Source organism: Sciurus vulgaris (assembly GCF_902686455.1).
Source record: "Sciurus vulgaris genome assembly, chromosome: 6".
NCBI classification, from domain to species: Eukaryota; Metazoa; Chordata; class Mammalia; order Rodentia; family Sciuridae; genus Sciurus; species Sciurus vulgaris.
This window is the reverse complement of record NC_136466.1, coordinates 136,749,150-136,765,665: the sequence shown is the minus strand read 5'-3', so window position 1 is coordinate 136,765,665 and position 16,516 is coordinate 136,749,150. Positions and strand designations below refer to the sequence as shown.

The window sequence follows — 16,516 nt, the reverse complement described above, 5'->3', positions numbered from 1 at the left end:
CAATGACCCTGAGCAGGAGACATTAGCAGCTATTAGTTTAAATGTAGATATTGAAATTGAAAGTAATTTGTCCCAGAACACACGTTTAGTGAGAGACATCACTGGTATGCAAATACAACCAAGTTCTTGACTACTTTGCCCTTTACTCTTTGATGCCAACCCTCTAACTTTTTACTTGCAGTCACGGGCCCTGCAATAATATAACAATGAGCTCTGGCATTTGATCAATTGCCTGCCACATTGGGAACTTCCAATTGCAGGTAAAAAATGATAGAATGCCTTTAAGCTTAAGGGCAGGTAAAAAACATTTTATGTAAAAGGAAAAAAAAAATAATTAAAACTCAAGTGTTGACACATTAGAGGAACTACACAGCACAGATCTTTAATACAAATTTCAAATCAGTTCCTACTAACTTATGACAATTTAAACAAACAGGATCTGAGTCGTAGGCAATTAGAGTGAGAACTAAGATCCAATGAAAATTTTCATGTTAATGTCAAAATTTCAACTAATTATATGAAATAGGGGTTTCTCTTTAACAGGAAATCTTGGTCTAAGCATAAGTAGCCACCACTGTGGGGAAGACAACAAAAAATTCTGTTTATTTCATCCAGACTCTCTTCTGCAATTTTTTTCTATATCTGCATATTTTTTTGCATACTATATTTTTAGAATAATAAATGTATACAATTGGTTAGTAAGTATACATCTATACATGTATTAGGTATATAATCTCAAAATAACTTTCAATAATGTTATTTTGGATTTGAAACATTTGGAGTTCAGTTGTTTAATTGAAAAAAATTCAGAGTTAGAAATGGACAAATCTGTGTTCCCATGTATGCTTTTCCTTCAATATGTTTTTGATGTGGAGCGATTGACATTAACAAGAAATTGCTGAGAAGTTACCATATGCTAGAAGACTGAGAGAAATATAAAATAGTGACCCTCAATGAAGAGACAGGATAGGTACATAAATATGGTAGCAAAACGATACAAGATTTTAAAATGAAGGATGAAGAAGGAAGGCAAAGGGAGAAGGAAAGAAAATATGAGACAATACTGTTCCTGGAATCAGGCTACTAGGAAACTGGGTGGAACCTAGAGAAACTGGGAGAGAAAATGTCCAGTACAGACTCATCGTCCTCAGTTTAGAGAGGTACACAGGAAGGGGAGGGAGAGAAAAATGAAAGGAAAAGATAGAAAACAAAACAAAAAACCAAAAAAAGTGAATAACAACAACAAAAAAAAAAAGCCCACAAAAAAACAAAAAAAGTAAATAGGTTTTGCCAAGTATTAGCAAGTGGTATAAGCAATTCATGGTTCCAGAGGAAAGAAGGTGAAGGAAGGCCAGACTCTGGCCAGTTAGGGCGGCTGGTGCTCTGGAAGGAGGACTGAGGTGATACAGGGAAGACTCACTATGGAGACGGTGGCCTTCAAAGTCTGGGACACCACAGGTAAATACCCAAATCTGACAGATGTGCTCTGTTCTGAAGAGAAGGTAGATGGGCATCGGTTTGAGTCAAATTTGAAGGGGAAGAATGACAGAAGCAAGAAGAATGTGAAGCCAAGAAAACTGGGTTTATTCTCTAGGTTTCAAGATCACTGCATTCTCTAGAAGAAATAAAAGGTTTTGTGATGGGGACTGGACAGGATTCAGGTGTATCAGGAGCAGTACTGTGTCAACTGGGTAGCCCTGGGAGATTGAAACACCAGTTTGAAGACTATTAAGTCTGTTCCTGATTTTGCCATGTCCTCTCATTCCGACAAGTCATAACCGTGGTCTGTACCTCTATATCAATTCAGTTCCCAAAGTAGTCCTGATTCCAATCTAGTATTGTCTCTCATATTTTTAAGTAAGCTTTTCTAATGAACTATAATTTTCACACATAAACGCACCTCACCATAACTATGCAGCTCGATTAGTGTTTTAAAAGTGAACATGCACTCACAGTCACTGCCCACATGAAGCAACAGAGAACCAGCAGAGCCCTAGAAGCTTCCTTAATGCCTTTATTCAGCTGTTTTCTCACCCCCAAATCCAACCACCAACTTCAGTATTCCTATACAATTGGTTTTGCCTATTTCTGAATTTTAAATGAAAAGACATAAAAATGTGTACGTTTTTGTGATGGTTTCTTACACTCAGTTTCTGGGATTTGTCTACCTTATGTGTAGCATCCATTAAACCATATCACTATTATCCATTTTACTCTCGATAGGCCCTTGGGTCATATCTAGTTTTTGATTAGACAGTTGAATTGTATCTAGTCATATATATATATATATATATATACATACTCAAAGTTACATTTGCATAATGCTACTTTGCATATTTTTATACATTACTTTTTTAGCGTATTTGTGCATATTTCAGATGGGAAAAAAAAGCCAGTGCTAGTAGCATTACAGTTGCTAGATTATTAATACATACATTATATATATATATATTTTCATGTGTAGAAATAAGTATAGCTATCAAGATATATGAAATAATATATATTTCACTTCAGCAGTTCGAGTGGTTCCACACTCTGCCAAAATTTGTCACTTTAAAATTTTTTACCTAAAAGGGAGGGTATGAGGAAGTACTGGGGAATGAAATCTACTAAATTATGCTATGTCCATGTACAAATATACCACACCGAATCATATATATAAATATATAATCTCATTGTAATATATAATTAATAATAACAATAGAAGGGAGATCAGTAGATAGAGCAAGAGGATCAGGAGGAAGGAGAAGAGGAGGGAAAGGGAAGGGACTGATGAGTGAGATTGATAAATTTATCTTATGAGCATGTATAAATATGGCATGTGGAATCCCACTATAATGAATAATTATAATGCACCAAAGAAAACATGAAAAAAATTAGGAAAACTTTAAGCAAAATCCAAAACAAATGTTAAAAGTTTCACCATTTGTATGAGGTGGTATCTTAAGGATTTAAATTTATTTCAGCTCCTGATAATGTGATCTTTTCATGTTTGTTTGCTCTTTGAGTATCTTCTTTCATGACAGGCTTATTCAAAATGTTTGACTATTTTTAAATGTCGACTGCTATTTCCTTACATTGTATGTTTTTACTATATATCACCTGGAAACTACAAAATAATAACTGATAAGACCTCGGTATTTAGTATAAGTCAGGTTTTATTCTTATCATTTTATATGGATTGTTTAGTTCTCATGAAACATACATTAAATAAATACTACTGTTATTTTCATTTGATATGTAAAAAGCCCAAAGCAAAGCAAAGATCTTGATGTTAGTGATGCTGTTAACCAATAGTGGAGTCAAAATTTGATTTTATACAGTCTATCTTGTAAATTTAGTAGAAATACAATGTGTTTAATCCATCACAAGTAAAAATAATCTCCAGAGGAGAGTTAATTTACATACTTAGTAATTTTTACTGTTTTTTCCACTGAATCCAGCAGAATGTTTGTCCTAATAAAATCTATGAATTTCTTGGAAAGGTCTTTCAGGGGAGGGTGAGGGGTGGAAACTGCTTACCATATAGACTTACTGAAAAAAGAAAATCATAGTGTTCTTCATGATATGAAAACTTAGAGGAGTTCTCTTCAACATTTTGCATTCAAAGTTTTCAAATCTAAAGATGCAACTCCCTTTTCACACTTAACACCTTTTATCACCTTGAGGAGCCTAAGTGTCATAGTGAAAATCTTCAATAGCATTAAGTCCAAATATTTAAGTAAGGCATACAGTCCGGTTTAATACAGACCAAACTTACTTTCCTGAATTTATTTCACGAATTTATGCTCAAGCCAAATTAAAATATTCAGTTATTCATTTATGTCTTCATTCTTTGCCTCTCTGTGCTTCTGTTTCCTCATCTATAAAATGGAGGTAATAACTGAACCAGTCTCATGGAGTCATGATGAAGATGAAAAGTTCACACCACGTAAAGCACTTAGAATAGTGCTTGGAACATAATAGAAACTTAATAAATGTTCATTATTCATTCATCCTTCCTTTCAATTTTTCATATGTTTTTAGTAATACGGTGATTAATGGGAAATGAGATTGATCAAATTGTTATGTGCACATGAATTTGGCATAATGAATCCCACTATTCTGTAGAATTATGCAACAATGAAAATAAATACATTGATTAAGCATTTATAATGTGCTAGGCCTGGTGGACATAAGGAGTATACCTTTGTCCTAAATTTGCTCACAGTAACTTAGTGATGGAAATAAGAAGCAAACTGTGATGAGTGCTATGATACTGTGAATAGAGGCTGCAGTGAGATTAAACAGGAATGAGGCTACTCTAATTATGAATGATAACAGGCGGTGATCAGGAGTGACTTCTTGGACTGCCTGATAAATTAACAATTTCAAGACTTGGTTGCTTTAAAATAAATACTGCACTTTTAGCATATTAAATATTTAACAATTCAGAAAAACAAAATCCTTATTCCCCTTATTTGATATTAGTTTTATATATTAAATGGTTCTGTCTTCCTTGATTCATGTTTACCCACTGTTTATTCATTCCTGAGTTCTTTTTTTTTTTTTTTTAATCTATTGGATTAAAGTCTTGATATTAACTTTTGTCTATAAGTTTCCTTAATTTTTTGGCCTTTAGCAATTAATTATTTTTCTTTTCATTTCTTCTTTTTAGTTACACATGACAGTAGAGTGTAATTTGACATATTTATCCAAACATGGAGTACATCTTATTCTAATTAGGATCCAGTTTAAAAAAATTGTTTTTAGTTGTAGATGAACACAATACCTTTATTTATTTTTATGTGGTGCTGAGGATCGAACCCACTGCTAGGCAAGCATTCTACCACTAAGCTACAATCCCAGGCCGATCCCACTCTTCTTGTTGATAAGCTTTCTATGTGTTTTTAAGCTCTATCTCTATCATCCTCTCATAAATAAAGTTGCATCATGGATTTTTCATTTGTACAGTCTCAAAGAAGAAGATTGACAGAAAAAAAACTTTCCTTTGAACTCTCAAGTATACTTTAGAATCTAGCAGAAATTATAGATTTGAAGGGCATGGTTTTCAATGTCAAGGGTCAGGCTCTTAAAAGAGAAAATAATTCTTGGAGTTCTAAATGCTTTAATTTAAATATAAAGAGCCAAACCTGCTAAGACTCAGACTATAGAATTTATAATACTACTCATAGGATGAAAAAATGAACAATGATGTAAGAACCCCTTTCCTTCTCAAAAGGGAAAAAAAAATAAGATTTTTGAGTGGCAGGGAGAATGGAGAATACTGGATATGTTATAATGAAGATTTAGAATTGGCGAATTCCTTAGCGCAGACCTAGGATTCTATCGCTTTGAGCAGTCTTGGGAGGGTTGGTGATACAAGAGAAGTCTGATAGCAATACGAATTCATTTGTGTCTAAATCTTCTCTTCTAAGTAGAATGAGAATGGTGAGACTTGTAGAGAATATTTTATATCCAACATGGCACCCAAGCAAAGGGTTCCCTGGGTTGCTTTAAAGGCCCTCACAGTTTGCTGTTACATGTTCAGGAGTTTCCTAAATCTTAAAGAAGGTGAGGAAGTCTTGAGAAAGGGTTATAAACGCAAGGTGGCCTAATGTTGGTTGATGTGAAGAAGATTCAAAGGGTTTGGCAAGGACCATCAGCATTGGTAGTGGGTGCCAGGGCCAAATGATGAGAAGCAAGGCAGGCAAATGGCAGATCAGCTGAAGTCAGCAAAGGCAAAGGGTCACCTGTTAACAAAGGTTCCATTTTTCCTCTGATTCTAGGATTCCCTTCCCCCAATGTGTGTACAAATGTACACACACACACACACACACACACACACACAGAATATCCCTGAGAAACAGCAAAGGAGAAAGGTGAGGGAATCCTACAGTTGCTAGAATATTAAAAATTGAAACCCAGAATAACTGGGTTACATGACACTGGCATTTTTATATTTTTTTATTACTTAGAAAGAAGAAATGGGCTTTTGAGAGAGAGAGATTGAGTTCCATTTTACAAAACAAATCCTATTTGAACACGTGCATTATTCCAATTGTTCTTTTGCATTCTTCTCTTTGTAATATGATTTTATAGTTGAATATTTTCAGTAAGTACTCAAAAATGTATATCATGACTTCTTTCATGTTTTGAGAATGTCTTCCTGTTATTTTTTCATATGAAGATATTTCCCTCTTTCAGAAATCTGTGGACATTTCTCTAATACCTTGTTACACAGAATGTTTCGAAGTAGTCTGAGGACAACCAGATTTTGTTGTTGTTGTTTTATATTAGACTTGTGTTTTTCAACCAAGATACTTGTAGGGTTCATTTCTTACATCTTTGGATTTAGTAAATAAACCAGAATTTTTCTTGAAGTTGCATACTTGAGCAATATGTCTCTTCCAATGTTTTTATTAGTGCATTATAGTCATACGTTATATGGGGTTAACTTTGACATAATTTTAAGTACAAAATTTCTTCATTTATTTTAAAGTCTTATTTTGTGGTACTTGTGATTGAATCCAGGGTACTCTACTGTAGAGTTATATTCCCAGTGCTTTTCTTCAGTTTTAAAATTTTGAGACAGGCTATTTTTACGTTGCTGAGGCTGGTAATGAACTTGAGATCCTCCTGCCTCAGTCTCCCAAGTAGCTGGGATTATAGATGTGTGCCACCGAGGGATGTGTTTTTACAAAGTGTTATTGTTGTTGTGTGTGTGTCTCACTTTTAATTATTTTTTAAATTAAAAAATTTTATTGGTATCTAATAATTATGCATAATGGTGGGATTTGTTACGTATTTTTATAAGAATTTATATAGTTTGTACTTATTGTGATTTCTTTAGGTCTTACATATGACTAACTTCATTAATTTTATTTTTGGATAATTATGTTTTGTTCATTCAGTGTCTAATTTATTTATAATTATAAAGGTAATGTTGCTCAATGCTTTTACACCTTTACTTTGAAATCTTCCTTTTCCTTTAATTCTCACATTTAATTTTTTAATCTTTGAGCATTTGACTCATTGAATTCATATTCTTATTAGCCATTTTATTGCATGATAAGCTAGTATAGAATCTGTATTCATTCTTTGATTTATATTACTAAATAACTTGTCTGTTTTGCATGTTGTTTCTTTTTGCCATCATTTTCTTTCTTTTGTTTTGCCAGAATGTGAATGTAGTTAAGACAGTTCTTCTTGTTTTGCTTATATTGAACACAAACTTCTGAATATTTAAAATAAAACATTTATTATTATGGTAAATATTACATTTTTCTTTGTTCCCCATTTATATTCCTTATGAGAGTGTAAGCTTTAAGCCTGTGAGTTTCTGTGACCCTGTTTCCCTTTGTTCTGAGTGAATGAATGGCAGTTAGGCAAAGTAAGGGAATAAAACAATTTTGCACAGAGTAAAGAGTTATTTATAGTGGCAAGACAGCCAAGAGCATGACGAGTTTAGGAGATAGTATAGAGTTGAGCTGGGCAGAGAGATGTGGGGGCTTATCTCTTTTTTTTCCCTGTGTTTTTTTTTTTTTTATTGTAAACAAATGGGATACATGTTGTTTCTCTTATCTTTGAGGTTGTTGGAACCATGACATATTTAAAGCCTGAGGATTTCATGAATAAGATTTGTCTTGAAGAAAATTCCTCTCAGAAAAACGTGTAGAATAGACTGCAGGAAGGGAAGATTAAGAGCAAGGAGATAAGTTAAGAGGTCTCTGTGATAGTCCAGGTTGGATATAATGAATGGAGTTGTGTACATGGAAGTAAAGCGAGGAGACAACTTTGAGAGGTATTCAGAAGATAGCATGGATTATACTTGGTTACTTATTGGATATGGAGGATAGGAAAAATCAAAGACGATACCCAGGTTCCTGTTTTGGTTGACTAGTTGATGGCATTGTTGTCCAACAAGGTTGGGACTGCTGAAGGAGAGGAGAAAAGAGGCAGAAGTAGCTATAGGGTGTTGTTCCCTGTGCGAGTCACATTTAGACCAGACTTCACAGCAATCCCTGTAGGCTGTGAATAAAGGCAACACTGCCCATGGAAATATTTAAGGAATTGTTCATTTAATTAAACAACTTGAGAATTAGATAAAGAAAACTTTAGCCACTACTTAAAAGTATTTTAAGTAGTGCCAATGATATTTTATTTGCACCTTTCCCCAATCACACACAAGCCTGTGAGGTAGGTAAACGAAAAGTGAAAAGTAGCACGGTCATGTGCAATACGGTACTTAAATCACAGGCAGTCCAAGGACACACAAGACAAGTGGCTAAGAAAGAGTACCATTACCTTCATATTTTTCCGACAACTTGTTAGTGGTACACCGGTTTTCTACTTTTGTTTTCTTAAAAAAAGCAATCCGTTTCTTCTTTTCAATCCTGACGCAGCTTCGGCTTTCGTCCTCGGTTAAACCTAGGAAATGGAATGCAAACAAACCCCACTGAGTCTGTGCCATTGAGGATTCAGAGATGAGAAACTTGAAACTGGTCCCTTTTGGAGCTAGATACTCTCAGCCTCTATCCTCAGTCTCAGTAGACAGCATTATCACAGATTCAGTCCTGCATAGGCCCTGAGATGATCCTGAATAGAAGGGGTATCTTTGAGTCCCTGCCATCTCCTGCTTCAGCACTGACCTAGGAAGCATCTATGAGGACACTGTGGCTCTTCCCATAAGGTCGTGTTAGCCTCTCCCTGTTTGTACTCACTGTAGCTCGGGACCTAGTGTTCTTTGTTCGTGCAGGGCCCATGTAGAGCTCTGATAATCAAGAGGTTAAGACGGGCTCTGTTCTGATTCCCACTAGAAGGCCTGCTTTCTAGATCACAGCTGATTCTGTGAGACCTAAGTGTACTTCGCCTGTACATGACCTAACAGGTAAATGCCGGACATCTCTCCTTCCCTGAACACTCATTTTCATCTTCTATGCTTCCTCTCCTGGACTCAGCTCGTCACGCTTTCCTACCTCCAAACATTTCTTATTTTAATCTCAATATTCTGACTCCTTGAACTATGAACTCTTCATCTTTTCCCTGGCTTACCTGACTTTCCATCTGAATTCTAGCCTGTATGCAATCCTGTTTCCCAGTTATCTCTGGGGGAGGTTGATACTGTCCCTTAAGTTGTGGGATCTGGGATTAACATCTCCTCATTTCTCAAAGCTGCTTTCACTCTATGACTTCCAACAGTCTTGTAAGTCTTGGAAAATCCCTGATGCTCTAAGGCTTGGGGCATACGATTACCATACCTTTAATTCTCATTATTTTTGTCCTTTTCCAAACTCCCAGTCCTCATCTGTGGAATATTTTAACATCTGAATCACTCCCACTGCAATGCTCGCGGTCATTCCCAGTGACCTCAATACCACGTGTGAGTAGAATACAGTGCAGGGGAAGTGATTGAGCACATTTGTAGGCCAGGTGGGTCCTACCTATCTGGGGTAATCTGAGGGGAATCCATGTTTGCTTTTTCTTAACAGCTCTCCAGTCTACCTGACTCTCTGCTGGAAATATCAAAATTAGAATCCAGGTTGTTTGAGAGTTAGTTGAAAGTTGTCTTGCAAAATACAAATACACGAAAGTTATAGCTGTTACTATTAGCACTTGAACAACTTAAAGCAACATATTTTTTCAAATACTGGTATTTAGGATTGTAGGCCACAATAGACAGTGAAGAATACTTCCAGAGATTGAGGCACCAGTTGGGCCTGATAACGAAGCAGAGACCTGAAGGCACAGATCTCTGAGAAATAGAGCTAGGTAGTGAGAATTAGGTCTGCTTTCTACACAGGGCTTTTCTTTTTTGACAGTTTGACATATTTGAAGAGATGTGTTACTAGTTGGGAGTAAAAAATTATTAGCTTGGAGCCCTCACGTTTACCTGGCCTCTTCAACTCTAGCAATAAAGATGGCTATTTGAAGCTGGCTAAATACAGTTCATTTTTCTTCTGGTAGCACTGTTTGTAAGTGGATCAGAAAAACTTTAAGGCCATGCTAGGAATTTAATGCATCTATAGTGCACAACTCCTTTCCTTATTCTTTCTTTAGGTTTTTATTATTTATAAGTGAAAATTAAATTTTATGTGTCCAGTTAATTAATTATGACACAATGAATTAACTGTAAACTCAGTTTCATTTTCTGAGGGTTATCTGTGAATCCTGAAGAAGCTGAAGGCTGAGTCTCTCTTATGGCATTGAAGACAGAATGATTAAGATATTAGGGATTCATCAACACATTTCTGCACAAGTTTTTTCTTCCCCATCCTATGTCCTGCCATTGCTGCCTGGCCTCCATTAATTAACTAAGGAGCTTCCGGTACCAAACTTCTCACACCTAAATGTCCCTCTGCTGTAGTACAGGGATTAATACTTCGATAAGGTCCTCAGATTCTCTAAGTCAATAGTGTTAGTCAAAATATCATACTTATAAATAGTGGGTGAATACTTTTTCACCTCAAATTCAGAGTAGAAGATAACTTCCCAACAAAAGTTTAAATTACCATTTTGTATGATACTTTAATTGCCTAATGTTTTCACTGTATTTCTGAAATTCTTTTCACCTTGCACACTGAAGAAGTGTCAACTTTTATTCAAAGTTTTAACATGACTATGGGACACCGAACAATAGGGGAATAAATCAAGGAATGAAAACAAAAAGCAATTTAATTTTATTTTATTCAAGTCATTTTTTTCAAAGATAATGGCAAAGGCTGTAATTCTTATTGAATATAGTACAACAAAAACGAATTCTATACTCCAGTTTCATCTTATGTCAGGGAAAGGGAGAAGAAACAGAACGAGAGAAAAGAGAGGAGATCAGAATATATGTTCCAAAAGCAGGCAAGCCCATCCATTGGAAAATTCCATTTTATTCAGCTTTGTTTCTGTTTGAGTGTGCTTCATTCTAACTACAATTAAAATTGCACAGCCATATTATTATTGTGATTCAGAAATACATATGTATGCATGTATGTAAATGTATATACATATGTATATTTATTGAACATGAGAATATTCAGAATATAAGAATATTGAATGTAATGGTAAATACATTAAATATATACACACATATAAATATTCTGAACATATGTACACTGTAAGTACTATATATAATGTGTATTTATGTACAGCATGTATCTATGTATATAAGGTGTACATACGAACATATGGATATGTATGGGCATTAATTTCCAATGACTCAATGCATGTCAAACTCTCTCTTTCCTTTATCATGTATGTCTAATTGTCAATCTCTATGGATAGAGAAAGAGATGGAAGGTGAGGATGTTTTAGTAGTAAAGTTTATCTCATCACTCCTCATTTGGTCATAGGACTTCACCTATTGAAATATTAGGTGGTTGATTAAAGATCTACACAGTTCTTTCACTGACCTAAGCATTTGAAGGCTTTGCTTTGAATATATGAGTATGCTCATCGGATGGGAAATTATTGTCTGGGCTACAGCAGCGGTGACCAAACTAATTTCATCTGAAAGGGGAGATGAGATCCAGTCAAGGGCCAAGGATTTTCCTCAGCTTTTTTTTGCTGAGCATTAACATTGCTACTTTGTGCAGTGGCAGAAGATATCAAGTTCATCATGCAACCTTGGCTATAGTGGAATGAATACAGAAATGAAATGTGAGGGGCAGGCAGTATATAAAGTCTGTCTTAGCATAAATATTCTGGCTTTTAGTGAACAGGTCAGGTAAAAATTGATTAAAACCTTTTTACTAAAAATCCTTCTGAAAGGTATTCTTCCCAGTCTTTTCTTAGGAAGCAAATTATGAGGTACCTTAAGATTCGGAGGGACATAGGGCAGCCATGTTAAACATTAGTAGTTGCCACAATGAGACATAAGAACAGAGGGACTGTAACTCTACTGATCCCTGTTACTGTATTTTTGTATAAGCTTTTTGTATAAAAGTTTAATGATGAATAATTTTGATTTCTGTAGGGGAATTGATGAGTTCAGTTCTGGCTACCCTAGTTTCTCAGTTTTGTTCTTAAGAGACACATGATCTTAAGGACCCTTGGTCACACAGGAGCCTGAGAACAAACTAATCCAAAGGAGCTTAAACTATATTGAAAATTAATATTGGCAATTTCAGATAATATTTAAGAAACTAAGATGTGTGATTTTTGTTGTTATTTTATATGCAAGCACAAAAATGACTACTCCAAACCTCAAGACATGAAGTTGTACCTTTACTCAAATAAAATAACTTCAAATTTGGTTTCAAGTTCTATCACCAGTAGTGTGTACTGGCCTGCAATAACTTAGTCCCTTTTCAGTTGCTTATTGTTCTTCCACTTCATGCCCTTGGTTTTTACTTAAAAGCATTAAGAGAAAATGATTGCTATTGAATTTGCTATAAATGTTGCTCTATATAATTATCTACAATAAAAATGTTGTAAGTAAATCATCTTCAGAATTTAGTTCCAGGACAACCTTTGTTTTCCTTGTGGTTATTGGCAAACTTCTCCCTTTTAGGTAACTACTGCTGTGTAGCATACGATGCTCTGAGATGTCAGGAAATTCAGAGACAAATACAATGCCCAATCACAGAGACTAGGCAGGCATACTTATTTATTTATTTTTATTTTTTGGTGCTAACTCTCTATTTTTACTTTATTTATCTGAGTGTGAATTTTTTTTATTTTTCTTCATATCATTTTGGAAATAAAGCAGATCTGAATGAAGTCAAAGAAAAATTATTAAAATAATAGAGTAGAAAAAATGTGTTTCATGTTATCATACCACTTTAATAAAGGGGGTGAGGCTGGGCAAAACATACCTGAGTTCTTTAGCTCCTCACGGCTAAACTGGTAGAGAAGGTCATACACGCCCCCCAGGGAGCCGGAGGTGAAGTAATGCGTCCCAAAGTCCTCAAATATTCGACTGTATAAAGCAGAGTTGTATTCTAAAGGCAGATGGTTAAGTGCTTTCAAAAAAACATCAGAAAGCTGCAGATCCTCAGATTTCATTGTGAAATTTAAGACCTTTATTGCTTTATGGATCCTAATAAAACTAGAATCCTAAATGAAATTAAAAAGTTAAAAATAAAAAGGAAAATTAAAGGTAATGAAAGCTTTTAAATGTCACAGATTTATCATTAAGCTTCTTTCCTACCACAATATGAAAACAATTTTAACTCTCTATTTCATATTCTTTCATACAAAATTGTAATTTTCATTTTATGTTCCAGTATCTTTTCCTGAGGTGTTCAGAGTGCTAAACAGATGAGATTATCTCAATAATGTGAACTGTGTGACTGAGGCCTATGTTCTGTACCAAAGAAGAAATGATCAAAAATGCCAATCTTTCTCTCTTGTTTGCCAACCATGGCTGCATCCCCACTGAGTTTTATTTAGAATGCCTTACTAATGCAAACAATGGAAAAATGGTTGTGTAAATATCCAACTGGAGTTTGGCAACTGAGATTCAAGTTTTAGCTTTGTCTCTAACTGGAAAAAGCATTTAAAATTTCTAAACTTTAGTTGTCCAGTCATAAGATGAGGGCAGTGCACCAAGTAACACTTTACACTCCCTTTCAATGACGAAATGCTGTGTTTCTAAATTATTTAGGGGTGAAGTTAAACAAAATTATTTGTATTCTCTCTCCTCCACCAATATGAAAAAATATATGCTGCTTTTTGTTTGTTTAATCATTTCTTTTTTATGTCAGGTAAATTAGTATTAGATAGTTGATATTATGTTTAAAATCTCATTTCTTGCCTGGTGCAGTGATGTATACCTGTAATCCCAGTGACTTGGGAGGCTGAAGCAGGAGGACTGCAAGTTATAAACTAGCCTGGCAACTTCGCAAGACCCCAAAGCATCTTAGTGAGACCCTGTCTCTAAGTAAAACTATAAAAAGGCTGGGGATGCAGCTCAGTGGTTAAGAACCCCAGGTTTATTCTCAGGTACTAAAAAATAAATTAATTAAATAAAATTTCATTTCTTTATATTGTCCTAAATGGTCACTGAGGCTTATGAGACTATTCATGTATACTGGCTTATTAAAAAAAATTAGATGCTTTATCTGGTCTCTCAATTTTAACACATTGTAGTATTTGAATAAAAGTCAGAATGAATGACCATATTTTAGCAAAAGAACTGTACTATAATGGGATTGTATATAATTATGGTACCAAATGACTGCTAAAGCAAAAGAAAGAAAATCATAAGGATCAAAAGACTCATGGTTTATTCTCTTTCCTTTTCCCTCTTTCTTTCCTACCTTTTTGCCTTCAGTTGATTTATTTCTCAATCATCCCATACCATGAATATAGAAGGAACAAGATGGACTAAAATTATGTCCTTGTGGAACTCACACTTTTGTAAGTGCCCATTAATTCTATTTTTAACTTTAATACTTGAATTTTGTCATAGAACCATAGCTTTTGACAGTTAGAAGGACTTTTTGCTGTTATTGAAAAGCATACACTCTCCCTGGGTGTCTGAAATGCCTGTTATGGGAGGTTCAATATTTCCAATTTTTCTTATAAAAATGAAATGATGGAAAATACAAATTGAATTTTAGTAGCTCAGTCTAGCACAGGCACAGGCATGGTATTCTACTCACTAATATGTGATAGCTGGAACTGCCTATTTTAGAGTAAAGAATTGTAGTACAGTAGTTTATTAAACCATATGTAATGTATTTCATCATTTGTGAGATCTTGCTGTATTTTAATCATGTGGTTTCAATTTTGTAAATCAGAAAAGCACTGAATCTTATAGAGCTGATTGTTATTGTGTTTTGAACAGATTCTTTGCCCAAAAAAAGGACATCAGTTCTGGTACTGACAAAATAAGGCATTAAGACCAACTGAAGGACTTGGACTGAATTTCAAGTGTGTGGTACATTGATTTCACTGCTTGAAGATGAAGAGGGGTCATAGTAGCATTTTCATCTAAACTGAGATTTCCTTATTCTGCTCAGATCTAATCAAAGATAGCAGTCATGCTTTTGGGTAGAATCATATGAGGTTGACAATTATGTAAGTCAAAATGGTTGAGTCACAGTTGTTTCATGTGTTCCAACTTGATTCTCTGAATAGCCCTATATGTTTCTGCTTTGGAGCAGATTCTTAGGGGTCAAAAAATGCCTGTTTACCTACAAATGAGGGTTTTACACCTGTTCTCTAGAATGTTTAAAAACAGCTAAAAACCATCTTGGTGAAACGTCTTAATTTCAGAACTGATTATCTACCTCTATGTCTCTTTAACATTTCCGTTTCCCTCCCATGTTTGGATCTATTTTTAGGTAGTTACTGTGAGTCCTGAATGGTATATCAGAGTGAATTGGGGATTAAGACAAAGAAAAAAAAAAAAAAAAAAAAGGACCAGATTCACATATGTAGCCCCAGATATTCCAAATCAGTAGATGCTCCGAATCATGTCTATCACTAGAACTGTATTCTTTCCACAGTTTCTAAAATTATGAATGAATGAATGATTATCAAATATATTCAAGTATAATGTGATGCGTAAGAACAATGGACAAAAGTCAGACAAACTGAGTTCAGTTTCCAACTCTGGTATTTAGTGACTGTTAAGGTCACTGAAAGCCCCTTAGCTTCTTTTAGGTGGTGGTGCTATTGCTGGGGATTAAACCCAGGGCTTAACACATGCTAAGCATACACTCTACCACTGAGCTACCCACCTAGCAACACAGTGTCTTCACTCCAGTGTACTGTCTGCCACAAATTGGTATTTAATAAATGCTTGTTGAATTAAAAATGAACACATGAACTTCAATTTATTCTTCTGCAAAAATGTAATATGATATCTACTCTGATTACCTCTTAGGGACATCGTAAGAGGATAGCCTCTTTGAGGAAAAATGAAATGCTCAGGAAAATTATCTGTGAAGTGATGTAAGGTCTCATTTTAATATAGTAGATGAATGTGTGAATGATAAAGTATGAGGGACCCTGTGGTAAGGGCAGCAGGAGCCACAGACGGTTCCCTTCAATTGCTGGTCCCATCGACTCCAGTGTTGGTACCTGTCATCTCCGTTCCCCTCCTCCCCGACAGGTTCCACAGTTCAGAGCTCACACTCCAAACTCATCTCTTGGGAAAGAACAAATGTTACTTATAACGGTGGCTATAGTGAACAATAGACACTATTTTAAAAGACATTTGCAAATGTCTAAAAATTTCTAACAGAAATCTCTTCCCTAAAGAATTTGAGAGTCGTAGGATATACTACAGAGATTTAACATGCCACAATGGAGAAAGTGGAATAGATGAAGAAAGATCAATGAAGATGTTTCTTTATATATTGAAAGTATTTTATAAAAAGCTCTGGCAAAAAAAAAAAAAAAAATGGGAAAAACCTAATACTTAGACATGCTCTAAATTCTAAAAAACAAATTCTCATAAATTTCCAGACAGAGAAAATAACAACAAAAAAATCAACTTTTCTTATTATTTTTTTTCCTATGCAGCAATGGAAATCAGAAGACTGTGGAATAATATCTACCATCAAGAGAAGAGGGCTATGATACAACCAGGATA

The 16,516-nt window shown here is 34.9% G+C and overlaps 1 protein-coding gene across 6 annotated transcripts in view; it reads right to left on the bottom strand.

Moving 5' to 3' along the window:
• C6 (complement C6) overlaps positions 1-16,516 on the bottom strand; it is a 77,424-nt gene that overhangs the window by 20,543 nt on the left and 40,365 nt on the right. For all 6 annotated transcript variants that reach the window (XR_013764679.1, XM_079145068.1, XM_079145064.1 and 3 more), the window contains 2 exons: positions 12,786-13,026; positions 8,287-8,409 (listed from right to left, as the gene is read on the bottom strand). Coding sequence is in view for 5 of the 6 variants with exons in the window: in XM_079145068.1 (XP_079001194.1) it covers positions 8,287-8,409; positions 12,786-13,026 (364 nt within the window). In the remaining variant the exon portion in view is untranslated. The remainder of the gene's footprint in view (positions 1-8,286; positions 8,410-12,785; positions 13,027-16,516) is intronic.